The sequence below is a fragment of the Mytilus edulis genome, chromosome 1 (assembly GCF_963676685.1).
Source record: "Mytilus edulis chromosome 1, xbMytEdul2.2, whole genome shotgun sequence".
Classification (NCBI taxonomy): Eukaryota; Metazoa; Mollusca; class Bivalvia; order Mytilida; family Mytilidae; genus Mytilus; species Mytilus edulis.
This window is the reverse complement of record NC_092344.1, coordinates 99,155,989-99,183,801: the sequence shown is the minus strand read 5'-3', so window position 1 is coordinate 99,183,801 and position 27,813 is coordinate 99,155,989. Positions and strand designations below refer to the sequence as shown.

The 27,813-nt window shown below is 31.1% G+C and overlaps 2 protein-coding genes across 4 annotated transcripts in view; both read right to left on the bottom strand.

Annotated features, from left to right (window-relative positions):
- Positions 1-581, bottom strand: part of LOC139497842 (muscle M-line assembly protein unc-89-like) — a 35,842-nt gene extending 35,261 nt beyond the window's left edge. For all 3 annotated transcript variants that reach the window (XM_071286084.1, XM_071286091.1, XM_071286098.1), the window contains exon 1: positions 443-581. The gene's annotated coding sequence lies outside the window, so the exon portion shown is untranslated. The remainder of the gene's footprint in view (positions 1-442) is intronic.
- Positions 582-11,746: 11,165 nt separating this feature from the next.
- LOC139497603 (leucine-rich repeats and immunoglobulin-like domains protein 3) overlaps positions 11,747-27,813 on the bottom strand; it is a 40,301-nt gene continuing 24,234 nt past the window's right edge. Inside the window, exons 10-18 of the mRNA XM_071285839.1 lie at positions 23,230-23,373; positions 22,218-22,442; positions 21,311-21,474; positions 20,535-20,674; positions 19,901-20,078; positions 18,602-18,883; positions 16,828-17,865; positions 16,156-16,239; positions 11,747-15,214 (exon numbers count right to left, since the gene is read on the bottom strand). Coding sequence (XP_071141940.1) covers positions 15,000-15,214; positions 16,156-16,239; positions 16,828-17,865; positions 18,602-18,883; positions 19,901-20,078; positions 20,535-20,674; positions 21,311-21,474; positions 22,218-22,442; positions 23,230-23,373 — 2,470 coding nt within the window. The 3' untranslated portion in view covers positions 11,747-14,999. The remainder of the gene's footprint in view (positions 15,215-16,155; positions 16,240-16,827; positions 17,866-18,601; positions 18,884-19,900; positions 20,079-20,534; positions 20,675-21,310; positions 21,475-22,217; positions 22,443-23,229; positions 23,374-27,813) is intronic.

The following is a 27,813-nucleotide window of genomic DNA, read 5'->3' as shown; positions in this document are numbered from 1 at the left end:
AAGAGGACACACACTCACTTTACAATTTATGATTTAATGCTGTTTTATTTCCTGAAACACACAAAATTGTCTTAAAAGATATTTCTTGTAATGACACTTGTTGATTTTTTTAAATTCCGCTATAATGCCCTTTGCAAATTTAGTCTTATGATCTTTAGTAACTAAATTGTCCACAAAACATGTCAAGTTTTAAGGAATTTCTCTCAGAACATTTACAACTCATTTATTAACTCCGTCTCGAGGCTGTTGAGTGAAATGGAAAACGAATAACAAAAGCACGACAGAAGTAACAATAGTTGTCAGAAGAAGTTACTGCTGCTGTCCTATGTTTACTTTCGACAGCATTAACCAAGGCAGTTATTTCCCCATCATATACTAGTATATCAACACAAGAAAATTCAAGGTCAGACATGCACAATATTAAATATTTTATCATTCTTACCTTTAAATAAAGATCAACCTAAATAGTTTCAGATATATTCAAAGGCATCCACCGGAGAAACCAAAGAGGTATCGGGTTCGAAACGAAAAAGGGGTGAATAATATCATCATTATCAAGTATTGGTTATTAGTGATCAAAAATAGACAATGAGGTACACTGGGGAAACTGAGGAGCAAATAATTAACAGGGGTGCTTTGAATTCGTATGGAAAAGGAGGGATATATATTTTTTTTCAACTGATTGTATCGCAATATATATGAAATGGGTTTAATTGGATTTTACAAATTAATAAAAAGTAAGCAATTGGTCAGGGAGCCCCAGCTGACATCTATCGACGGTTAACACATACCATATGCTTCTTAATTAGATATAAACAAATATTTAGAGATGCAACGAGTTGTGCAATAGTGCACCAATTGATTTCATTTTGATGAACCCGTTAATTATCAACACAAGAATTACAAACATTAGAAATAAGATTTATTTACTGACACCAATTAATTTATCACAATAATGTCAGCTTATTAAAAAGTAAAAACACAAAAATACTGAACTCCGAGGAAAATTCAAAAAGGAAAGTCCAAAATCAAAAGGCAAAATCAAAAGTCCAAACACATCAAACGAATGGATAACAACTGTCATATTCCTGACTTGGTACAGGCATTTTCTAATGTAGAAAATGGTGGATTGAACCTGGTTTTATAGCTAGCTAAACCTCTCACTTATATGACAGTCGCATCAGCGTTCTCGGATAAAACTGCCCTATCGCGATTAAACCAGCGTTCTCGGATAAAGCTGCCCTATCGCAATTAAACCAAAGTTCTCGGATAAAGCTGCCCTATCGCGATGGATTGTGATTTGCATAACATAACTTTCGTCTGTTATTCAAATATTTCTCTAACAGAAAAAATACATAATTTGCATGTTTTATGTTAATAAAAATATCAAAGTCTCTCTTGTTTGAGGCAAAAGGATATGTAATATAACATATCTGTCCATTAGGAAAAGATACCCTTTATATATAATAAATATAAATATTAAAGCTTTATTTAGAGTCGGCAAGGTATACAAACATAGACAAACATAAGCTCTAATGGGCTTTTAACCGACATACGAGACATTTTTAACAATACAACATTTATAACAATACAACACATAATATAATACACATGCAATACATTTCACAGCACAAAAATGAAGTACTAAAAGCAAGATATAAGCATAAGCATGTCGGCTTTGCCCTCAAAAACTTTTGATATCATGAATTCTGTTTTTGTTCGAGTACAATTGAATATAATACCTAGCCTGTTTGAAAAGTTTCGACGACATATGTCAGCCCCTTCTGAAATTCGCAAGGAAGAAAATTATGTCATATAAATGCTCGTCTGCCATTTTTTCTTCCAAAATCAAAGGGTTGCTTGCGTTGCCTAAATTGCCAAAGAGGTGACCTGTTAGACGTGTTAGTATTTCTTCGGTTTTGTACTCATTTGATTACGGGGTTTTAGAGCCATCAACAAAGTAATCCATTTTTTAAGCAGCAAAAACACGATACAATATGCCATTCAATTTTGGATAGGCCTATGCTATAATACGATCGAGACTATTGATAAATTAAAAACAAAGTATGTAGCTCTTTATACCGGAATCTAGTTCAAACGGATCTCTGTCGGGGTGCAAACAGAATTGGAACGAAGGAGTTGACTATAGAAGACTGCATGAATATAGCTGTAAATCTCTCAAATTTGTTTTTTATGTTCGTGGTCAAAAGTCTTGAAACTGTATTCTAAAATGTGATTTTCAACAGTAACGGTATATTTTCAGGTTCTGCTTAATTTTCAAAAACAAACTATTATCCTTTCATCGGTGTTTTTTATTCTTTCTTTTTTTATGTTATATTTGGTCGTCTGTATTATTGCTCGAATATGTGCAATCTTTCCAGCTCGTGCTCATCTAAGATTTAAAATAAGATGATTTGATATGATTGTTGATAAGACCAGTTTCCACCAAAGACCAATTTGCGTTTAAGTTAGGAGCTTTATATACTTGCACGTCCCTATAAAACTTGACCAACTTCAATTGCTACTTAAGCCCCCATCACGACAAAATATAAATAAAAACATAATTCAAACAATAAAACTAACGGCCTGATTTATGTATATAACAACAAGGATTTGTATTGAACAAGAACAATACAAATCCTTGATAAAAATAAACGAGAAACAAATATACTATTCAGCAACATGTGTATTTCTAATGAACGTCTCTTTGAACCAATTTACAAAGGGTTTCTATTTGCTGTATACTGTTCGACTTTATTCCTGAAGTTGTTTGGCCAGTTGGTAAATTGAGATTTTTAGATAGCAACAGAATAGAAAAATCTTACTCAAAACTCCAGTAAACTGGTGTTCTCTTTGTTCTTTTATATGAAGGGGGACAATATCGAAACAAGGGATAACTCTCATTTATTAGTATTGTTTTGAATATGAATATTTACAAGAACACTAAATACATGTTTTTAAAGACCAAACAGCCTATTGTTTGTGCACATCAACTAACGCAACTTGGTAGTGACAAAAAAGCTCTTATTGATTTTGGCAAAAATTAGCGGAGCAGAACGAAACTTCAACTTGATTTGTCATGACCTCATCATTGTTAGCTCACATACCAAAAATTAGTCAAATATCTGAAAGCATTTAGAAAAAAGGTCCGTATAACTGCGATTTTCAAATATTTATCAAAGTCCAAAGCCCAAAATTACAGGAAAAATTAGCTGAGCGGAACTTAAACTTGATCTGTAACTCATCATAGGTAACTCGCATACCAAAAATCAGGCCAATTTCTGAAAGCATTTAGAAAAAAAAGGTCCGTATAACTGTGATTTTCAAATATTTATCAAAGTCCAAAGCCCGAAATTACAGGAAAAATTAGCTGACGGCGGAACTTAAACTTGATCTGTAACTCATCATATAGGTAACTCACATACCAAAAATCCGGCAGCCCAATATCTGAAAGCATTTAGAAAAAAGTACGACTTTATAACTATGATTTTCAACAATTTATCAAAGTCTATAGCCTGCAATCTGGCAAAACGTGAAACAAGAATTATGCTTGTAGGTTCGATATTTTAGGATTTTTTTGAGAGTTTAGATAACAAGTAAATATTATGTTAATACTCGGGAAAACACGAAACTGAGGTTGCTATAGTGACAAAACAAAGTCAGTGACCCCCATTTTTTTCATCATATTTTGTTCCTTAAATCATGAAATACCTTCACGCAAAATTTTAAGGAAAAATCACTGGTAGAAATGAATAGGCTGTTTGGTCTTTAAACCTACAACCGCTATAATATATAAATACAGTCAAACTAAAAAATCTTAGATGTATAGGGCTTAGGCGGCGCACTTGTAATTGCATTGCAGATATATACGTTTTTCGCCATTTTTTTTACACTTTTTTATTTTTTTTATTTCAGAGTAAGATAAGAAGTAGATACTGTATTTAATTTTCGTTGTGTACAAAACACGTGTACGATAGAGTTACATCCCTTTGTTCGTTAGCTACAGCTTTCAAGATTTTAATAGTCGACTAAATAGAAAAACGCGAGGTTTGCTACGAGTGATTTAAAATCTACGGTATATTTGCAAAAAACTTGACAAACATTGAAGAGGTCCATTTGTTGGTGTTGAAATATTTTTTCTTTTGTTTTACCATAAATGCGTCGTCACAGCAAAAACTTTCAGGTAAAATTTCAATGTATTGTTATTGGCTTATTTTTACTATGGGATAGTGATGACAGCAGTCTTTTTGTGCCAATTACTGTTTTTTAGGGGTATCATTTGCGCCAAATTTTATTTTCAAAAGTATCAATTCCGCCAATATTCGAAACTCATTTTCGCCAATTTACCTGTACACATATCTATCATAAATATTAATGATTGCTATATATTTATTCTTATTTTTGGCTTGAAAAGTATCATATGTTCGGAGATATTTCCCCATGAAGATGAACATCTGCAGAGAAACGACTTAAAATGCATTAGACAGTCAATGTACAGAGAGAGAATAAAACTTATTGCTTTGCTGTATATTTGTAGGACTCTAAAGTGCGATGGGGACGCTAAAGTACGATGGTAACGCTAAAGTGCGATGGTATAGGCTAAAGTGCGATGCCTCCATACGCTAAAGTCCGATGGTCCGCGAAAGTATAGATGTCAGAAACGTAGTTGGATTATGACGTTAATTGATACAAACTAAAAATGAACATGCCGGAAGATGAATTACAAATATTGTTTAACAATGTCAATGACTAATTTTATTGTAACGCCGGTAAAATAAAGGTACATGCTTAAAAAGTGAAATATTATAAATTGTGGACCTTAATATCAGTTAGTGCATTGAGAGAAATTATAACATGAATTTGTACTCGCTACGAAAAAGGATAAATCAAGGCGAACACCGCCGTATTCTCGCACTTTGAGATTAAAGCTTGTACAAAATATTTATACTTATTCCAACATTGGCCGAATTTTGTATTTGCAATGACGACTGTATGGGGAAGTTTTCACATTATCAATAGACTGTTTGGACGGCAAGCTACACCAATTATACAATACGTCACATACTTGTTAAAACTCATTTACAGGAAATATAGTACTTTGTGACAACTTCATTACCTTTATAGCAATTATAACGTGGTCAAACCTTTAAATTTAGATACAATTAAGCCGTAAGTCGTATGTTATACCTTAGCATAGGCCTACTAGCTTTTGCAAAACGACTTGTGTTTTAACATCCATATACTTTAATGTTTTAAACTTTAAACATTACCCTAGTGTTCCATCGTACTTTAGCGTGTTTTACCATCGTACTTTAGCAAACTAACAACCATCGCACTTTAGCGTGACACCATCGTACTTTAGCGTAGACCATCGCACTTTAGCGTGACCATCGCACTTTAGAGTACAATCGCACTTTAGAGTCCTACATATTTAATACAGATATATACCAATAGAGAAAAAAATAGAAGCATTTGTTTTTACTGTTTTATGCATTTCAACCTTTAATGTTTGTGTTTTTGGATAATAAAAGTGAAGTTACAAGCTACTGCATACATTAATTTGGGAAGTACCCATGCAGCAGCAGTGAAAAGAAAATATGTTTCAGAAAAGGAAACATTTGCCGTGAAAACTGCCGGTTCTAAGTCCAAATAAAGGACTGAGTAGGGAAGTCATTTTTCTCTTAATTTGCGCAATCGTATGTTTTATTTTTGGCGCAAATGATACTATGTAATTTTAAAACATGTGACGCAAACGTACCATTGGAGAAAAAAAGTTGTGGCGCAAAAGGACGCATTTTTGGCGCAAACGGATCTTTCTCATAGTGATAGGGATATAGTAAACTGTTCGCCCTTTCGTAGCCTGGGTTCCTGGGTCAACCTGCCAGTAACGACGCGCAGCTAAATCGGTCCGGGATTGAAGCCAGGCTACCTTATTCTGTGTGTCTGTAATATTGCATCAAGCTTTTATTAAAAGTACTCGAATCACTTCTATCTGGAAATCCAACCTTTACTATTTTTTTTTCAGAAAATGAAGGACTTTGAATATGGAAAGCTATGAATCCAGACGAAAAAAAGAAATAGGCTTCTTTACGTGCGTAGTGAGAACTGGTAAAGCGGAAACAAAAGAAAACAACTTAAAGATAAAAACTATGTCTTTTTTTTAATTTAACGATTTATAAGGTTATGTCTGTTTATTAAAGAAAACAAGCGAGGAGATTATTTCTTGATAACTTATAATAATCTACGGTATATTTGCGAAAAACTTGCCCAACATTGAAGAGCTCCATTTGTTGGTGTTAGAAGTTTTTTCTTTTGTTTTACCATGAATTCCAAATGCGTCGTCACAGCAAAAACTTTCAGGTAAAATTTCAATTTATTTTGATCAATAGTATATTAATATATATTTTTATCTTTACCATATGGAATCAATATTAAGTTACGTATTCACTCATGAAACCATGTCGATTTTGCTGACAACAACCATGACAAAATATGATGTCGATATCGTCAATATTGACAATATCAACACGATGTCGAATCGATGTCGATGATTACTTAAGACAATGACATTTTTAGATATAAAAATTTATTTATTGGAATTAATTTGTTGTTCATCATAGTTATACAAGGCAATCATGTTGTGCTTCGTATCGATCTAATGAGTCAATATAAAAAAAGATGTGTTATGATTGACAATGAGACAACTCTCCATAAGAGACCAAAATGACACAGAAATGAACAGCTATAGGTCACCGTACGGTTTCAACAACATAGGCGGATCCAGGGGGTTCTGGGGGGCCCGGGACCCCCCTTTCGTGGGAAAAATTTGGTTGATTATATAGGGAATCATTAAAGCATGACTGGAGCGCCCCCCCCCCCTTTTAGGTCAGTCAGCGCCCCCCCCCCCCCCCCTTAGGAAAAGTTCTGGATCCGCCACTGAACAATGAACAAAGCCCATACCGCATAGTCAGCTATAAAAGGCCCCGAAATGACAATGTAAAACAGCCTTTTCCAACTCAGTTTTTCATGTTTTGAATATGTAAGTAAATGGTTTAGCACTCATAAAATTTTTTATAACAGCCACATCCTGAGTGTGACTGGCTCAACTTTGGAGCTGATCAGTGGTTGTCAGCGGTTGATATCTGTCATATTTGTTTTCGTTTATCATGTTTATAAACAAACAATCAGTATGTGTGTGTTCCCATTTGATAATTTATCATGTCGGTTGGTTTTGCTCATTGTTGAAGACTGTCCGATGACATTGAATTGTTTTTACATCCTTGTCCTTTTTTGTTACTGGAGGTTAGATGTCTCAATTGAAATCGTACAATATCTCCCGGCTTATTTGAACATTGCTAAGCTTCACAGTCGACTCGAATTAAGGTGCATACACTAAATTAAATAAATAGAAAAACACATAATGAAGATTGAATTAGATATCCTCGAAATCGACATTTTAAAATGAAATTATGTGCACCAGAAGAAACTTAATTGTCTATAAAGACAACTATGACAACTGTGTTAGGAGGACATTTGGAACATTTTTTTGTCAATTCACACTGGATGTCATCGATATCGACAACTGTATCATATGAACTTAGATTAAACTCATTGATAGAAAAAAATCAGTTAAGGAAAACTTTTAATAAAAATTTGTAAGGGTTCCACGGAACCCGGTGTCTCGCCTACTTTTGCTGTAAATCGCAGGCTCAACAAAAGTGAGGAAAAAATCAATAAAAATATTCCTCTTGATTGTAAGAAGCTTCTGTCCAAGTTTGGTAAAAATCCAGGATAGTTTTTGAATCTAATTAATGTTTTAAAAACTTTAACTGTAGACTGTATGTAATGTTAACTGGAAGAAAATCTAAGTCCATTTATAAGTAAAATACGGAAAAAATGGATTTATTTTTTTACAAAATTTACTTCTGGATAATATCTTATGATCATAAACAAGCTTCTGTCCAAGTTTGGTACAAACCAAGGATAGCTTAAGAAAGTTATTAAGATTTTAAAAACTTTAACCACAGAGTGAATATAATGTTTCCCCGCAGAAAAACTAAGTCCATTTAAAAGTAAAATACGGAAAAAATGGATTTATTTTTTTACAAAATTTACTTATGGATACTATCAAGATCGTAAACAAGCTTCTGTCTAAGTTTGGTACAAACCCAGGATAGTTTAAGAAAGTTATTAAAATTTTAAAAACTTTAACCGCAGAGTGAATGTAATGTTTCCCCGCAGAAAAACTAAGTCCATTTATAAGTAAAATACGGAAAAAACGGAATTTTATTTTTACAAAATTTACTTCTGGATACTATCTTATGATCATAAACAAGCTTCTTTCCAAGCTTGGTAGAAATCCAGTATAGTTTAAGAAAGTTATTTAAATTTCAAAAACTTAAACCACAGAGTGAATATTTGTGGACGCCGCCGACGACGACGACGGAACGTAGGATCGCTTAGTCTCACTTTTTCGACTAAAGTCGAAGGCTCGACAAAAATGTGTCGTTTAAAATTGTACAACATATCATATGTTTTTACATATATCATAATTTTATTGAGGACATTCTGAATTTCACTTATCTAGCGGAGATAAATAGAGGAATAAATCGTAATGTTTGTTTAAATTTCGGTATTAAAATGGATATTGTCGATGTCAACGTATACAGAAAAGAAGAGTACACACTCTGAAATATCCTGCCTGCTTTACTGGATTGAACTTACGTCCAATCAAAATTCAATATACCAAATAAAGCTTACAAATAGCTAATTGTATCTGGAAAGCGAAGGAATCATGTGTACTGAACATTGACCAATGAACCATGAAGAGGTCAGGGTCCGATGAAATATGTAGACAGACATGTACACCTTAAAATCATTCAATATATCACTTAAGGTGTCCATATAGTTTAGAGTATCTTAGAAATAGATGAACCACAAAAACTTCACACATTTTCCGATGAAAATAAGATATTCAAGGCAACCAGTCAAACAGGCATACACTTTACAAATATATCATGCACACCTTCCAATCATTCGTAACCCAAATACAGCTTAAATATTGTTTTAAAAAGTTTTTGAAAAACGAACCAAACAACAAAATCTTAAACATTGACCTATGAACCATGAAAATGAGATCAACGTCAGATAAAACCTGCCATTCCAACAATTCACCTTACAAAATCTTTCCACACATCAAATACAGTTGACATATTGCTTATAGAATCGGACTTGACCACAAAACTCGAACCTTGATAATCACTGTCTGACAGACATGTTGACCTTGCCAGGATCCCATAAACCAAATATTGTTATTCTATTACTCATAATAAATGAGTATTTTACATTAAAACCAGATGCTCCACAGGGCGTAGCTTTATACGACCGCAGAGGTTGAACCCTGAACGGTTGGGGCAAGTATGGACACAACATTCAAGCTGGATTCAGCTCTAAATTTGGATTGTGATTAAATAGTTGACACAGCATAGGTTTCTGACACAGAATGAATGTGTTCTAATGAACTTAAAATTTTTGTTTGCTCTTAGAGCAATTCACTATGCTGTTGAATATTAATCCTTTCAAAAAAATGTTTGAAGAAATTTTCTTTTTTATTTATGAAATTTCAAATGAGAAAAATTGAACCCAATTTTTTTAATCACATCCCCCTTTCCCTTATTCCAAAACTAATCTCAATTAAAATTTCGAATGGAGTTTGCAACAATAACTACTCATTTAAATACATCATAAAATATTAAGATGTAAAAAAACTGCTTGTTATCACTGAATGGTAAAGATTATTTTAATTTATCAGTTGGTAGTAAAAAGTGAATATACATTGTATATTGTATATAACAAAGATTTAAGTTGATTCTGGACAAAGAAAGATAACTCCAATTAAAATTAAATCTTGCTATTGCACAATATTTTGCAATTAGATATTTCTTGCTTACTATTCTGGACAAAGAAAGATAACTCTAATTAAAAAAAAATTGCTATTTCACAATATTGTGCAATTAGATATTTCTTGCCATTGCACAATACTGTGCAATTGAAAAGACTTGCTATTGTACAATACTTAATATAATAATTTTAGATCCTGATTTGGACCAACTTGAAAACTGGGCCCATAATAAAAAATCTAAGTACATTTTTGGATTCAGCATATCAAAGAACCCCAAGATTTCAATTTTTGTTAAAATCAGACTAAGTTTAATTTTGGACCCTTTGGACTTTAGTGTAGACCAATTTGAAAACAGGACCAAAAATGAAGAATCTACATACACAGTTAGATTTGGTATATCAAAGAACCCCATTTATTCAATTTTTGATGAAATCAAACAAGTTTAATTTTGGACCCCGATTTGGACCAACTTGAAAACTGGGCCAATAATCAAGAATCTAAGTACATTTTTAGATTCAGCATATCAAAGAACCTAACTGATTCATTTTTTGTCAAAATCAAACTAAGTTTAATTTTGGACCCTTTGGACCTTAATGTAGACCAATTTGAAAACGGGACCAAAAGTTAAGAATCTACATACACAGTCATGACAGTTAGATTCGGCATATCAAAGAACCCCAATTATGCAATTTTGATGAAATCAAACAAAGTTTAATTTTGGACCCTTTGGGCCCCTTATTCTGTTGGGACCAAAACTCCCAAAATCAATACCAACCTTCCTTTTATGGTCATAAACCTTGTGTTTAAATTTCATAGATTTCTATTTACTTATACTAACGTTATGGTGCGAAAACCAAGAAAAATGCTTATTTGGGTCCCTTTTTGGCCCGTAATTCCTAAACTGTTGGGACCTAAACTCCCAAAATCAATACCAACCTTCCTTTTGTAGTCATTAACATTGTGTTTAAATTTCATTGATTTCTATTTACTAAAACTAAAGTTATTGTGCGAAAACCAAGAATAATGCTTATTTGGGCCCTTTTTTGGCCCCTAATTCCTAAACTGTTGAAACCAAAACTCCCAAAATCAATCCCAACCGTTCTTTTGTGGTCATAAACCTTGTGTCAAAATTTCATAGATTTCTATTAACTTAAACTAAAGTTATAGTGCGAAAACCAAGAAAATGCTTATTTAGGCCCTTTTTGGCCCCTAATTCCTAAAATGTTGGGACCAAAACTCCCAAAATCAATACCAACCTTCCTTTTGTGGTCATAAACCTTGTGTTAAAATTTCATAGATTTCCATTCACTTTTACTAAAGTTAGAGTGCGAAAACTAAAAGTATTCGGACGACGACGACGCCAACGTGATAGCAATATACGACGAAAAAATTTTCAAATTTTGCGGTCGTATAAAAAATCTATTTGTTTTTTGAAAGTATCCAGGGAATCTACTTTCTGAAACATACAGCTTTGTATGAATAGGCTATGTTGAAGCAGCCACACAACATCCATTGCTGTAGTGGGGGGTTTATTTGTGTTTCATTAGTTCTGTTTGTATTGTTTGTTGATTTTATGTTCCAGCGCCATTATCTCTTTCTACTGGTTCAGTTATTACTGGTGGACCTAATTTGGATTCTTAGCAAAAGTTTTCACTCGCTTACCAAACATCTTTTTTATAAGAGTTTCCCTTCGACATCTTCCCACATTATGTAATTGTAAGGTATGAGTTTATATGCCTCAAATAACAATTGTTAATTGTCATTGGTCCGTTACAGATCTTTGATTGGTCAAAGTAAATATTTTATTTATTTAATTTGATTAATGCATATATGGAAAACCAATAATTATTAATATATTTTTATTAAAAATGATTTTTATTTTCAAAGAATACAAGAATTGAACATTATTTTGGCCATTGGTAATACATAACAAACATGCAGCAGTTTGCATACAAATGAGATGGCATTTCAATTTGACAATGTATACATAAAATGACTTTGAACATTTTATTTGCATATATCAATCAATATAACAAAATAAATCGTAGATACTGTTTTTAAAGAACCCATTACATGACATTCTGATTACAGTACTGAAATGTATGTTATCACATTATATCAAAGGCACAAACTAATGGCACAATAAAATGTACAAAACTAAGGTTCTTTTATTTAAAAATCAATGTAATTTACTTTTAACACAAGAATTGATTTTACTAAAACATAAGTCAACATACAAAAAAAGAAGTTCTGTCAACGATGAATGGATTTCTTATTGAGTTTTATTTTGGCAAACATTTGTAACAACATGTTGTAAAACATATACTTGTAAAGGTATTCTGGGTGTTTATATCAGATATGTGATATGCATATTAATAATATTTTCCCTCACATGCAGATGTTCTAGCATCTGAGGCATAAAGTAATTAATTTTATGAAGAGAGAGTGTTGAATAACGAAATCTGATCCAATTATGAGACATTAAATCAATTAATAAAGGAAACTGATAGTGCAAAAATTCATCAATGTAGAAAACGTTTGTGGTATATTTTATATTAACATATCAATTTCATGTACAAACTTTATATGAAATTTTCATTTGGAAGAAATCTAACCTTATTTCACCTAAACTTGAAGGACTATACTATATCAATTTGTAATTTTATTCTCACAAATTGCATGTCAGAGAGAAACATTAGAAAAAGTTTGCACATTAAAACAGTGTTCAGACATGTATATAAAGGTGTTGCTCTATCAAGGCTATTGTGGAGGTAATACTATCTTCTTGTTCCATATATACACACAGCTGTTATGTCAAACCAGGAAAATTGACACTTCGTCGCGGTTTGTATTATATGTGCAGATGTTTAATCCAAGATTCAAATTTTATGTGTTTATCACTAATAGAAAATGTCTCCTATTCATATTAAATGAAACATGCTGTTGAATAAGTTAATAGTATGTTTATATTGACACATAATATCAGAAGTTGTTATATTAAAATACAGAGTATTCATTTTGGATCAAGTGAAAGTTTAAAAATTTAATTTAGACCACAAACTTTAAAAGATGTGATGCAAAAAAACCTTCTTATACTGAAAAGCAGTGAAAGACAAAGATATAATACTAAAGCAAAAACATGCAGATTGTTATTCATTTTTTTTTACTTGTGAAATCTTGTCTTATACTAGATAATGATAGTGCTTATACTAGATAATGACTACAATGTGTAAATATGGTCATCTGAATATTTTACCATTTGCCTTTACAAGTAAATGTTTCACAAAAATAATTTATTATATTCTTTTAATTTGTGTACAGCAACTTTATGGATTTCTTGGTCAGAAAAAAAGTATTTTCTCGTCAAACAAGTAGAGTAAACTTCCAAGTCTCTGGAAATGCTAAGCACCCAATATTGGATTAATCTTACAACTTTGGTACATTTGTACATAACAAATATTTCTATCACAATCATGTCACAATTAAATCAGCTTCATAAATATTCATGTTTATTTTTACAGTATCAAAAATTTGTGTCTAGAATGGCCACAATTTCTTAGATCCGCTTAACAAAACCCTACTTTAGACATTTATTATTTGCCTTTCAATAGATTTTACTTTTACTTTGAACATAATAAATAAATATTTTAAAACAAGAATGAATGCATTGTTTTACCTTTTTGTAGAAGAGTTGGTACAGTGTTAAATTGTGTATACTTTTGTTGTTCCCAAAGATCCTTTTTAGTTAAATGTTTTTTCAACTGTTTAACAAAAATTCCTTTCACAAAATGCAATTCTGGCTAAAACAGAATGTTTGTGTAATAGAAGTTATATAAAAACTCTACTTAAATCAAATTAATTGTGTAAGATATTCTCAAATCAATGCATTATTTTTTTGGATAGAAGTAGCAATATATTAAACTGGTCTGACTTCTTACCACATCTATGGAATAAAAAGTTTATTGTTTTTAAAATTTCAATCTCGATAAGAAAAATATTTTTGTAAATCATAATTTTATAAAGCTGATTCAATGACATACACACAGCTATACTAATAATCTAAAATAAAATCAACAAATTAAAGCCATTGAAAATGAACTAGGACTTCCCTGCAGTAAATAAAAATAGAAAGGGGGATGTATTTTAGGAACACAATTGTGTTTGAGATAACTGATTAGTCCAGTTACCATTTACATGGACACTGAGACTGCACAGTACAACTTTACAGTAAGAAAGCAAAAAGTGTAAAATAATCAATTATTTGTAACCCCTGTAATCTATAAAGTAGACTATTGTAATCCAAAGGATTGTTATACTGTTTGACAAAAATGTATTTGTTTTGTTTGAATCTTGTAGAAAATCCACTAGTTAGTTTCTGGGCTCTCTCTGAGGTATATCTCGTCATTTATATACAACAAAGTACAATGCATTTTAACATGATTCACAAATGAGTTATCTATAAAAACATGATGTATAACAAAATTATAAAAAAAATGCCATTTAAGATTCATTATAAAGTTTACCATTCAAAATATCAGTAACTCAAACTAAAAGTCTTTTTCAGTAAAATAATCTAATTAAAAAAGATCTTAAGGCCAATGAAGCAGATTTTTAATTTGAAAGTAGACACCTAAGGAGCTTATATTCATTTTTCATTACATTGCTTACATTGAATATTGGACACAATACAGTCTTATGAATTTAAATTGGTCTAAAATTAGACAAAAGTATAATAGCATGTAATTTTATCAAATTCAAAAGAAATTTTTGGAGAAACTGACATTTTTAAAACTAACTTCATTTTCACAAGCAAAGATTTGTAATACGTTCATATTTTAAACTAGAAATAACACATAATTTGCATAACAAATTTTACATAATGGCACTTTAAGAAATTAAATGATAATGCCCTTACTTGAAAAAAAACCAAGAAATTTTACTGTTTTCAGATTTGGAATGATCTAGAGTGATCAGTTTTCATAAAAAAAAAACAGTACAGATTTTGAACTATATAACAATACATGTCCTTTTTCTGTTTAAAAAAATCTAACAAATTCATATTTAAATATTATGCAAATCACAATTTGAAAAATAAATACTAAATGTCTACAGCACCATTGACGACAGATCCATTGACCATTAAATGGACACCATTGGGTAAAGAGCGTATATTAGAATGAGAATGTTTATGTTGTTTAGGAGGAATGGCAGGTGGGCTTTTCTCTGGACCTGTGTCTGGAGTATTAGATGAGTTATGGCAGCTAGTGTGTGGTCCATTTGGTGATGAAGGTACTTTGGTATGATGATTACAAGCTGTAATAACAAAACAACATTATAATTAGGAATTACATTATATCTATGGGTCTAATTCTTTAAAAAAAAAACTTACATGATGTTGTGATTTGATATGTTACAAATTTTTTTTCGTTCATTTTTTTGTACATAAATTAGGCCGTTAGTTTTTTCATATCAATTGATTTACATTTGTCTTTTTTGGGCTTTATATAGCTGACTCTGCGGTATGAGCTTTGTTCATTGTAAAAGGCTGTACGTGACCTATAGTTGTTAATTTCTGTATTATTTGGTCTCTTGTAGAGAGTTGTCTCATTGGCAATCATACTCCATCTTCTTTTTTATATGAATAGATGAATAGATTAAGACATAAACTGTGGACTGAATCATGACCTTTTTTATATTATTACTATTTTGTAGAAAAATGTTGGCTGTACCTACAACCAAATGATCTTGCATTATTTGTTTTTTTAAAAGGGACCATTCTGTTATTTGAGTATAAAAGAAATCAACATGTCTTACATAAAGGCAGTGTGACCTTTGATTAACAAGTTTTAACTTCTCAACTCAATTTAATATGGTGTTGATAGGGACAGTTGACTTTTACATTTAAATAATTTGAAAAGGTTTGGTGACCAAAGTCTAGGAAATTCAATTTGAACTTATGACATGACTTTTTATATGGTATGTTTCAAAAATTCCCAAGCAATTTAAATAGTATTCATGAATTAAATCATGTGGTATATAAGACAACAAACAATTAACTTTTAGTTGTTTATACTATATGAATATGGCGATGCATGGGAAAGATTGTTATCCATAATTATAGAATTTAAGTTTTGTGGTGTTTTCAGTCAATTGGTTATCCTTCATCAAACTTATGAGTTTTTAGCTCATAAGATATAAAAATAAATTAAGTATGATAGTGTTTTAGATACTTTGTAACCCTTAGGTATACTTACGATCTGAGTATGGTGGTGTTTGGGACAGTTGACTAGTACATCCACTGACCTCATTATCACAATTGCAAATTACACATGAGGAATCTGAAACAAAAAATAAATCATGATTCTCTGTTCACCTTAAATTAACATTTCTAATTGAAACTATTTATCCAAATTTGAACATAATTAAATTATAAATATGGACATGGAAATATATTTTCCATAAATGAAGACTTCAAAAGTTAATGTATAATGACATCAAGGTTATAACAAAAATATGTATATTGATTTTTTTTTTAGATACCATACAGTTTTGTTCCTGACACTAAAGTCCTACCTACTGTGACTGCTAATGATGTTCTTTGTGGCTGATTGAAATGGAGTAGTGGTTTAAGAACTTTAATAAGGAGTTATTATTTAGTTAATTCATTATCCATTTTATGTTCTGACAATTTTCAAACTTATCTAAAAACTCTCATATTTCAGATATGATGCCAATAGTAAGTGACTTGTTCCTTCTTTCTTGACCAAATCCTATTTTAAAATTACATTGTTAATATATCAACATATTTTTAGTAGAAAGATGGAAGTGTAAGGACTACTTGAAAACTTAAGAATTCATAATGTATTATTATCCCATCAAATAACAATTAATATAAATCATATAAAAAATAAACAATTGAAACTGACCTCTTAAACTAGCGTAACCTGGTGGCTGAGGTAGAGAGCCATGATGAAGTGCCACTCCATTCGGTATAGGTATACTGTGTATAGATTGTTTATGTGAACATGAATGCATATCAGCACTTGAAGAGTGTCTCTGTTTCTCACAATTTTCACAAGAATCTGACTGAGATTGAGTTCTATTTACAAAAGTATTAGAATTACTGAGTATTGGACGAAACGTCTGTAAAGTCTGATGTCCACTTGTATGAGTACTACTCGTACTCTGAGAACTTTTCATTGAATCTGTTTCACTATTGGGATAATGAATGTCACTATCACTATTATCTCGATTCTTATGTTCATGAAAAGTTAACTGAGCTGTCATATTATTCTCTTCTTCATCCACATCACTGGGAAATATTGCTGGTCTCGGAGCACGATACTGTCCTGAGGAAGATTCATATCCAGATTCCTGTATTTGATAGTCCTGATATGGATAGCCCTGTACAGTCATTGGACCATTGTACAAGGTACCACCATCTGGATAGGGCTGGTACCCTTGGCCTGCCACTTCACAGGGTAAAGTGGTCTCGTCAGTGGGCGTGGCACTGTACATTTCATGTCTCTTTCTTGTTTGATATATAATGATCACCCACACCAGTGACGTTCCAACCACGCAACAAACTACGGCAATGATTATTATTCCTGTTGTCGTCGATTCGTCACTTGGAGTTGTAATTAGGGGGCCAGGTTTAGGATCAACAGAGATTTGTTTATCTCCACGGAACACAACAAGCTTTGATACGCCACTGACATGTCCCAGAGTATTGGTCATATTACACTTATATTCTCCAGCATCACTGGCCTGAGTTTGAACGATTATTAACAGTTGGTTATCAGCAGTGAAGAAATATCGTTGTTGGTTTGATTCCAGAGGTTTGTTACTTTTATACCAAGTCAGTCTAGGTTTTGGGATACCCTCTGCCATACATTCTATCACTGTTGTACCTCCTTCCTGGGTTTTCTTAATCCTTTCCATTGGTCTCACAAAAGCTGGGATTTCTAAAATGAAAATTTATACAAAATTGTTTCTTCTGATTGCAACAAGAAAGAATCAAAATATTGAATTAAAAAAAAAATCCATCTTAAAAACAGGATTGTGTGTTTACAAACATGTTTAACCTTGCCACATTCTCTATGTGCCTGTAATTCAGTGGTTGTCATTGGTTCATGTCTGTCATATTTGTTTTTTTGTAAATTGTATTGTGATAATTTGGCTGTTATTTTTTTCTTGTTTAACATTTTTCAGGTCTGGATATTATAGCCAGCTACACAGTATGTGTTTTACTCATTGTTGAAGGCCCTGTGGTGACCTATAATTGTGTATATCCATTTTTTTTAAACTCTGGCTGAGAGTTGTCTCATTGGTTATCATACCACATCTCCCTTTCTTTATAAATATTCAGTATAGAGAGTATGAAATAAAATTTAGAACTATTTCAGATTTTTTTTATTTCAAATATCATAAATAAAAAAAAAAAACACTTTTTCATAGGTATTTAAGTTGAGGATTTTTTTTTTTTAAATCTTGATAAATGTTGTATTACTTTGTTTTAAGATAGTATTTTCATTATTTCAATGATTATCATAATAATTACACAAGAAACTACTTTTTTCAACATGAATGAGTATGTACTGCTTACTCTTTTTCTGTTCTATCGTTATAAGTAGTGTAATAAAGTGTTTTATTGTTGAATTTTAATTCAATAATTCTTAAATCAAAAATTTCAATACTTACGCAAAACTGTAAGATTAAGATTAGCGCTAATAGATCCTGCATCATTTTTTGCTGTGCAAGTATAAGTTCCCTCATCAAATTTAGTTACATCAAGGATGTAGAAAATATTATCATCTGGCATAACATGCATACGCCTCTCTCTAGCTGCTGGAAAATCATCTCCTCCATTTTTGGACCAAGAAATGGTTGGATTAGGTCGACCAGTGGCAGAACATTCCAAGCGAGCAGCTGAACCAACCTTGACTGTTACATCAAATGGTTTCTTTGAGAAGTGGGGGAATACTAGACAACAGAAAATGTACCGTTAACTTAAATGAGCATATTTATGAAAAATACTGTAAAAGAAGTTGAAAAAAAAAATCCATATTGCTGAATTACTTTGTTTTTTTATTTACACATATCACTTTGAATCATAAACTTTTATTGTATGGTTTTACATGCTTTATATTTTGTGTGTTTTTTTCTTCTATTTCCATTATCCTATATATGACAGTTTTTGTTACTTCATTTTCTAATTAAGAAAAAATTCCTACATGTCATGCTCTATGCTCATTTTAACATGGGTAGGCATTATATTTGTCGATATTTTACACTGAGCGTAAGCGAGGTGTAAAATGTGGTCAAATATAATGCCTACCCATGTTAAAATGAGCATAGAGCATGACATAAAGGAATTATTTCGATTCTAATAGGACAAATACAGTACTTTTATAGGTCGAAGCGTACGAAATTACCGTAAAAATGTTTGGTTGTTCCCGTTTCCTCCTCGAGGAGTCTGTGCATTGCATTTCATATTTGATAAGTTTAAAAACTACGAGCAGGGTTAATATATGTTGTTTCATAAAAATATATAATAAAAGTTTATGTTAGCTGCTTAAATGTATATATTTTAAAGGGTAACGATGGAAAAAACGTTAATATAAACAGTAAGTTCGTGCGCATGTGTCAAACATATTTTGTGCTCATTAGAACACGGCTTTGTTTACAAAGCGTAATAAGGACGTCATATTAGAATGTTTGTTTTAATGTATCATACTTAACTGGTCAATACTGAAAAAGGATGGTTAATTTTTGTCCTTCTTGTTGGTGCAAAGATGGATAATAAATCTAAATTTACTAACTTTGACTTTCAGGTTGAAGAGTCAATCTATTTTTGATTCTTTTTCATTTGAAAGACATAGTTTCTATAGTTGCATAGTTGAACATTTAGAACAACAAAATTAGCACAATTCATCAAATATTGAAATAAATTAAACAATCATAAAAATATCAAAAAATAATTTATGAGACAAAACTAACCATGGACTTCAATGGAGGCCTTCATTGAGTATGCTGGTCCAAAGCTGTTTAATATAACACATTGATAGACCCCAGAATCACCGTCCTTCAGTTCATAAAGATGTAATTTGGAGGAATATCTGATTATCTTAGTATCATCTTTTGCTATTTTGTTCTCAGTTAATGGATTCAGCAGTAACTGAAATATAAACATCATCCTTACAATACATGTATTAAACACAATCAAAATTACTGAAACCAACATTTTAATATCTAAAAACATTTTACAATATAATTGATACTTTAGATTAAAATGGAGATGTCTGCATATTTTCTGTTTAAAGCCATGGCTGCAGTACAGTTTTCTTTTGTCCTGTATTTTACTGTGAAAGTGTGATAGGAATACATGGAAGTCCTCAATGAAACAGCATCACAAAAGCTGATTTTTTTTATTTTAAAATTAATTGTTTGCATTGGATACTCTTCCACATTGATGTTATGGTCTACAATTAAGAAGCAATAAAACACTTTTTTCAAACAATTTTCTTCCAGCAAAAAAAAAAAAAATATTTTCACCTAACTTTCTTCCAGCTTAGCAAGTTCTCAAAATCTGCAGTGCTGACAACTTTTTTGGGATAACAATAATGAAACTTACTATATTGTCTTTCTTCCAATTGAATTGTGTATCTGAATCCTTTGTACTGACAGCTTCACAGGTAAGAGTAATGTTATCTCCCTGTACAGCTTTCCTGGAAATGGGACTGATACTGATCACTGGTTTTAATGTATTACCATCTGTAATGTAATCAATCACTTAAAGATTCAGAACTGATCTATATTATTGAAGTGCTTTGATAAATGTTTTATATTAAATACATAACAGACCTTTCGTTCACTAAAATCACAGTACACACAAATTGATCACGCATAAAATTCATTTGATTTGAAGTCCTTGCATATTCAGTAGAAATCAGTTAACATTGGATATCAGTGTTTAATCACACACCCTATCAACAATCACACTATATCAGTGTTTTATCACACATCCAATCAACAATCACACTATATCAGTGTGTTATCAAACACACTATCTTCATTCACACTTCATCAGTGATTCAATCAACACTATCTTAAGCTGGACTTGAAATTAGTGAGTGTATCTTGTAATGGTACTATTTAAAACTTTATGAAGGTCAGGTCTAAAAAATACAGGAGAGGTGAACTGTTAAAATTAATAAATATTGAACCATTTTAGACACAAACCCAAAAACTGCTGATATTTTTCTATGTTTTTGCTCTTGTTCTCCAATCAGTTTACTATCTTTGAAATTTATTTGTGCATACCATCTTAATGTGCATATACTATAGTATAACCCTTACCACACTTGACATCTTAATGTGCATATACTATAGAAGCAGTATAACCCTTACCACACTTGAACAGCTCAGGGTCAATACTGAAGATACTCTTTCCCTCAAGGTCGTCAGGATGTTGACAACTAGCTGTCACAGACTTCTCAAACTTCTTGGCCATCAACCACTGTGATAACCAGGCTAGTTTACAGTCACACAGAAAGTTAGTCGAGTAAAATTTCCTACAAAACAAAAACAACTTTCATGCTATTGACATTCATTAACAAGAGATGAAGAAGTATATTGTTACATGCAATTATTTGGTGCTAAATAACTTTTTTGCAATAATAATATGAAATACAATCAAAATTATGATAGTTTTATTTCAAAATGAGTATGATTACACAATATGACCACTTATGAACAAAAAGATCAAACATAAATACAGTATGAATGTCACCGTGACAACATAAACACCAGAGATTATAATTTTATCAAAATTAGTCATTTTTTGCATTACATTGTTGATTTGATATTATTAAATGGGAGCAAATATGATTACACAAATATGTTTGTATTATTATGTTGCACAATATCTTGTTAAGTAAGACTGCTGGTATAATGAACTTAATACTTCTGTGACAAGTCTGAGGACGGATATCAAATATCTTAAACAAGCGTGACATATCAAATGAACATTATCATGTGACCATCTGAAGAATTAGATCGGTTACATTCAGTCATAATACACTTTCCCCTCTACCATGTTTACCTGCAAGGTTAATTTCTTGGTGTGATTATGTTGCATTTCCTTATCATTGTATATTTTTTTGCAAAATCATGAAAGTAACCGCATTTTTAACAACTTTGGCAAAGACCAAAATTGGGGAAAAAGGTATAAATAATATGGCTTTCAGTTATAAGAATCAACAAAACACTATAATTCACTGTGACACTTAAAGGTCTGATGAACAGGTATACTTACAATGAATCCATCTCAACCATGGTCTCAAAAGCGTTTGACTGGATGGTAGATATTTCATTATTGAGAAGATTTAAAGTTTTCACTTTGATTAGACCATTAAAAGCATTCTTGGCAATAGATTTAATCTTGTTGTTCTCCAAACTTAGACTTTCTAAATTATGTAGTTCACTGAAGGTTCCATTCATATCTTCTATTGTCCAGGAAAGTTCATTATTACTTAATTCTCTGTAAAGATAATAAAATATCATATGTAAATCAGTGCTGCCAAAAAAACATTCAAATATTAATTTTTACTTTGCCCTATATTTATTTTGAAAATCTGCTTATCACTTGTATAATTTATGATATCATCAAGGTAATGAAAGCTAACATATCATTTTATCTGAATGTGTTACTACACAAGAAAGAGGAATTACAAAAAACTGTTTCCATGTTATAAAGATATTGTGTACAATTCATTACGTCAGTTCAATATATAAGCAGAAAATCTTTTTCAGAAATGATCAGTCTAACAATGAATGATGACAGTAAATAACAAACAAAAATGCTATTAAAATAATATCATCTCTCATTCTGACAAAGTGCTTTCTGCTTAGTCAAAGACTTGGATTGCTTCATCATATACGTGTTCTTGGGACATACTGGTCCATCAAAATCATAATCACTGCAGCAACAAAATGCTGAGAACTTTTAAAAAAAAATGTGCCAAAACTGCTTGTGACAGATCGGTAATCTAAATCCAAATACCTACGGTTAATTGATAGATCTACCTGTCACAAATGCAAATTCATGATGAAGGCCATTTCACTATATATTTGTTTCTTATTTGTTTTATCGCGGATTTCTTCATACAAGTCGTAAATATAACTTAATAATACATAATTCACAATACATTCATAAGAGCCCTTTAATCAATAAATCATTAAAAATTGACATTAAAATTATAAAATGCATGACTTAATCTCCAATATTCAATTATCTTTAAATTAGACTGTTGACAGGTTATACGTACAGTTCAGTGAGAAACACCAAATCATGGAACGATCCTTCTTCTATGTTTTGAATGTTGTTGTTCTTCAGTAAGAGGATATTAGCTGCCATTAGATTCTTAAAGGATTCTTTGACGATGGCCTTCAGCTTGTTATGAGACATATCTCTGTAAAAGACAAAAAGAATTAGTTAGTTAGATAGTTGGGGGTGTTAAACGTCTTAACACAACAACTTAATGCTGTAAGTTAGACAGAATTGGTAAAATGGTGCACCCAGAATGATCATAGAGTTGATATGCACTTAGATATGCACTTTATGACTAAAACTCAACAATCATTTATTTCATCAATACAGAATATATGTATTATTGCCCTTTTTCTTTAATTATCATTTAATATTCCACCTCATTTTAGTTCCATAACATGAAAACAACAAATTTGAAATATTTCAAATCCAAAGTTTGAAAGCTTGAACTGGTTGTAAGACTTTTTAACTTTAATTGAGAAAACTAACAAACAAAAAACACATAAAAAGTTGTTAATAATTCCATCAGAAAGGTTACATAACTATTAAAAGGTAAATTGAACTTTTAAACATCTAAAATTGGGCTTGTCTCTATTAATCGAACAAATATTGAGTTACAGTTTTGTAAATATTTAAAAAATCAAATCTTAGTCTCTGTTCAATAAAAAAAAAATTACAACTTTCTTGGACCAAAATCCTTGGTCACAGAGAGATGGATAGAAGAATGGTGACAGACACAGATAGAAGAAATTTTGCATGTACTCTCAGTCATACAATGAATGATGAAAATATGTTTGTACTGGTAAATAGCATTGAATCAGATTCTTTCATACCTTCACTTTTTCTTTCCTTCCTAATCTAACCTTATATCTTAACAGATAGTTAAATCAGGATGTTCTACTACCTAAAAAACATCTTAGTCCCTTAGATTAGAAATTACCTTTTTTTGTTTTATAAACTGTAAAACTGATCAACAGTACTCATGGGAGCAAAATTACATGAGACAAAACATTCTTGTTTAAACCTATGCAAAATGATTTTGCCCCTTTTTTTCAAAGTGTCACTTGTTCTTATTGCACAATTTGACAACCTCCTAGTTTAGAATACTTGTCTGCAGACACTCTTTTGTCTACTTGGCAACAATTTCTCACCTTAAACCAAATCAATCATTCATGATGCTGCTATAAAATGACAGGTTGTTTGTTTAAGTAGTTAACCTTTAAAATAGATTTTACTAATGAAATTCGTGCCAAAATTCCCACAATGCTTAGGTTTCCTGATAGCCATTTGCTAAACACATTTATATCACCCTTGCATTCTGCAATAATCAACATATTATTAAAGGTGGGATTTTTTTCGTAAAATTTATGAAATTTTAGAACTGATGTTGAAAAGTATATAATAATTAGCCTATCATTATCACTTGGAAAAGTCTTGCCAAAGATAGGGAATTTTATAACTTGTTTTTCAAGTTTTCAAACAAATTCTAGTAATGATGTTTGAAAAGTATACAATAATTTAGCCTATCATTAACACTTAGAAAAGTCTTGTCAAAGATAGGGAATTTTATAACTTGTATTTCAAAGATTTTATTAAAATGTTATAACATATGTTCGGAAAGTATTCAATAATTAGCCTGTCATTAACACTTGTAAAAGTCTTGTCAAAGAAGGGGAATTTTATAAATGGATTTCAAAGTTTTCAATAAAATTTTAGTACTGATGTTTGGAAGGTATTCAATAATCAAAATATTAAAACTTTGAAATTTTTGTCAAGGTTATAATATTTTCAAAATAATATTTTGAAAGTAGTAAAATCTGTCAAGTTGAGGCTGTTGCTGAAATAATTCTTCAAACTGCACACATTAAGTAATTATTTGCGAATGTTCTTTATCTGTGAAAATTTAATACAGATAATAAATCATTTTCTCTCCTTCAAATCAGATATAAAGTTTTTTTCTGCAGATGGTAAGGTAAAAAAGGGGTGGAGATTTGGCTTCTCTTTATTTATTTTTTGTATAAATCTGAGTAGTTTTGCATGTTAAGTTAAATGTGCGAGTAATCTACTGATTTCCATTCCAATTATCACACAGAAATAAGCAATTAATTTTACTGGATGCACCCAATAAATATTCACTATAAAATGATCAAATTTCAAGGTGCACTTCTTTTTATGTTTTTTTGAAAGTATATTTTTCTATATAAATATTCAGTGATTTACTGTTTTATGCCTTCTCTACACAAATGTTATAGATTCACTGTTTAATGCATGAAGTTAATGTTTCATGCTTGAAGACACTAAAATCAATATAAACTTCGGTTTTTGAGAGAAAGGTTTCATTCAAATAGTCAACAAACATACCACAACAGAAATCAAGTTTTCAAACACATGAAAAATAAGGCATACACTATTTTTTTATAGAGGGTTAAATATATAATAACTACTCCATTGTTTACTTTTAATTTCTGAAATGGTTGATCAACAATATTGTAAATAAGTCGAGAAGATTAGAGGAATGTTATTGAAAGTGGGTCTCAGTGGGGTCTAAGCGTGATGCGGGATTGCCGATTTTTTGTAAGCGTGACACGTGAAAGTCAAGTTCTTGTGCCGTGAAAACGGGAAATGAAGTCTAGCAGGACACGGGAAATTACAAAAAAATGAGAATTGCTTATGTATAAAGTGTAAGCGGGATACAGGAATCTGACAAAACAGTCAGCAGGATCGGGGATCAGAACCCCCAATGAGACCCCCTTGAAAGCAGGTTGAATAAGAAGAAAAAAGCATAATAACAATAATATTCTTCTGTCTGAATCTCACTTGAACATTTGGTCTAATCAAAACATTTTTTTTTTTTAACTTATAATGGGTCTATTTTAGAGTTAAAGAAAACCAACCAAAATAATCTTCACCTAAATGTTTATGTCATGTACCATTAAAACAAAAGACAGTCATTTGAAAGACTTTTATAAGCATGACTATCAGTACAAACCTAAGGAAAGATAACTCTTTACTTATCATTTGAATATTTGAAATATGATAAATTAGATTTGTGATTTAATTTGAATGTTTATAACACCTGTTTAATTGGCTGTGTGTCAATAAAGGAAACATACCTGGAACATATCTTTAAAGATATACAGGTGGGTATAACTGATTGTATCTCTTTGTTGGGTGTATTATAAAGTCACAGTAAAACCTTGTATTATCCAAACTTTATTTCATTATCATTCAAATATCTAACAAAGGCCATGACATTCAAATTTTGATTTAAGCTCAAAATTTTCATTACAGTTTTAATAAAGAAAATAAATTATCATAAAAACCTTGATGAAATAAGGAAGAAGGTTAACAGTGCATGAAAACATTTACGAAAATCTTCAATGAACACATGTTTTCAGAAGATAGCCTCTGTTTCTCTATCAAAAGTAAGATAACAATGCTTTTTAATTAAACAAAAATACACAATTCTTTCTACCAATGAAATGCCTTGGTGTTATATGATGGAATTTATACACATGATGTAGCACTTGACGAAAGTATGTTTGTCAGACAAAGCACGTTTTTAATTAGTACTAACAGATAATATGGCAACCAAACTCACTTTTTATATATTACACCTAATTAACAAATTAACCATATCTTATGAACAATTAATATCATTAGTGATAATGAATATTTAAGTAAACAGATTATGATAAGCCACAAGTCAACTATGTATTAAAAGATTTTTTTTCGTTTTTAAATGTAGTCCGTCAAATAAGTTACCATCCTAATATATGAGTAAATTTTGATAAATAATACACAATTTCAGATACAAATGTATAAGGTTAACATTTTTGAGGTCAAAAAATTATAAAACATTTTTGCATGCATATCAAATAACAAATAAATGATATTCTCAAAATAATTTACCTATGGTTATCAGTTTGTTATCAAAGATGTTCATTTTTGAGTTTTACTCATCATGTCCTGACATTTATTGCTACAAAGCAGAAACATTAATTTCTTTTTTACAAACATCTTCACAATGCTAAAACTCAGTTCTCGTTTACAAACATCTTCACAATGCTAAAACTTCAGTTCTCGTTAAGTTTTAAAATTTTACTTTTCGATGATTAGGAGTGAAGTTAGAAGTCCATAACGAGATGTTTTGACTTTTCTCCATTAAGTTCAACCATTCCAAGTTCTAATTTTCTTTAGTGTAAAATTCATAATACGACCAGATGGGAGAAATCATCACTAGCATTTATAGGGAGAAGTTTTAGACTCCCTTTGAAACCAGGCCTGGTTTATGAAACAAACAATCTTTATATATAATGATGGGGACCTTTACCACCATCTTTTCTATATAATAAGCAATTAACACCTGATAATAAGACAACCCCTGGATATTGTCCAAATATTCTACTCTATAATATCTAATTATCCCCAAAAAACATATGGTTTAAGTCTGTAATGTTATTTTATCGAATCTAGTGAATTTGAAGCCAGATTTGCTCTGGTGTGACATGTATCCATCAATAAGTCTTAGTGTATAATTTGTATTACACACAAGATACAGCTGTAACTTGTAAATAAACAT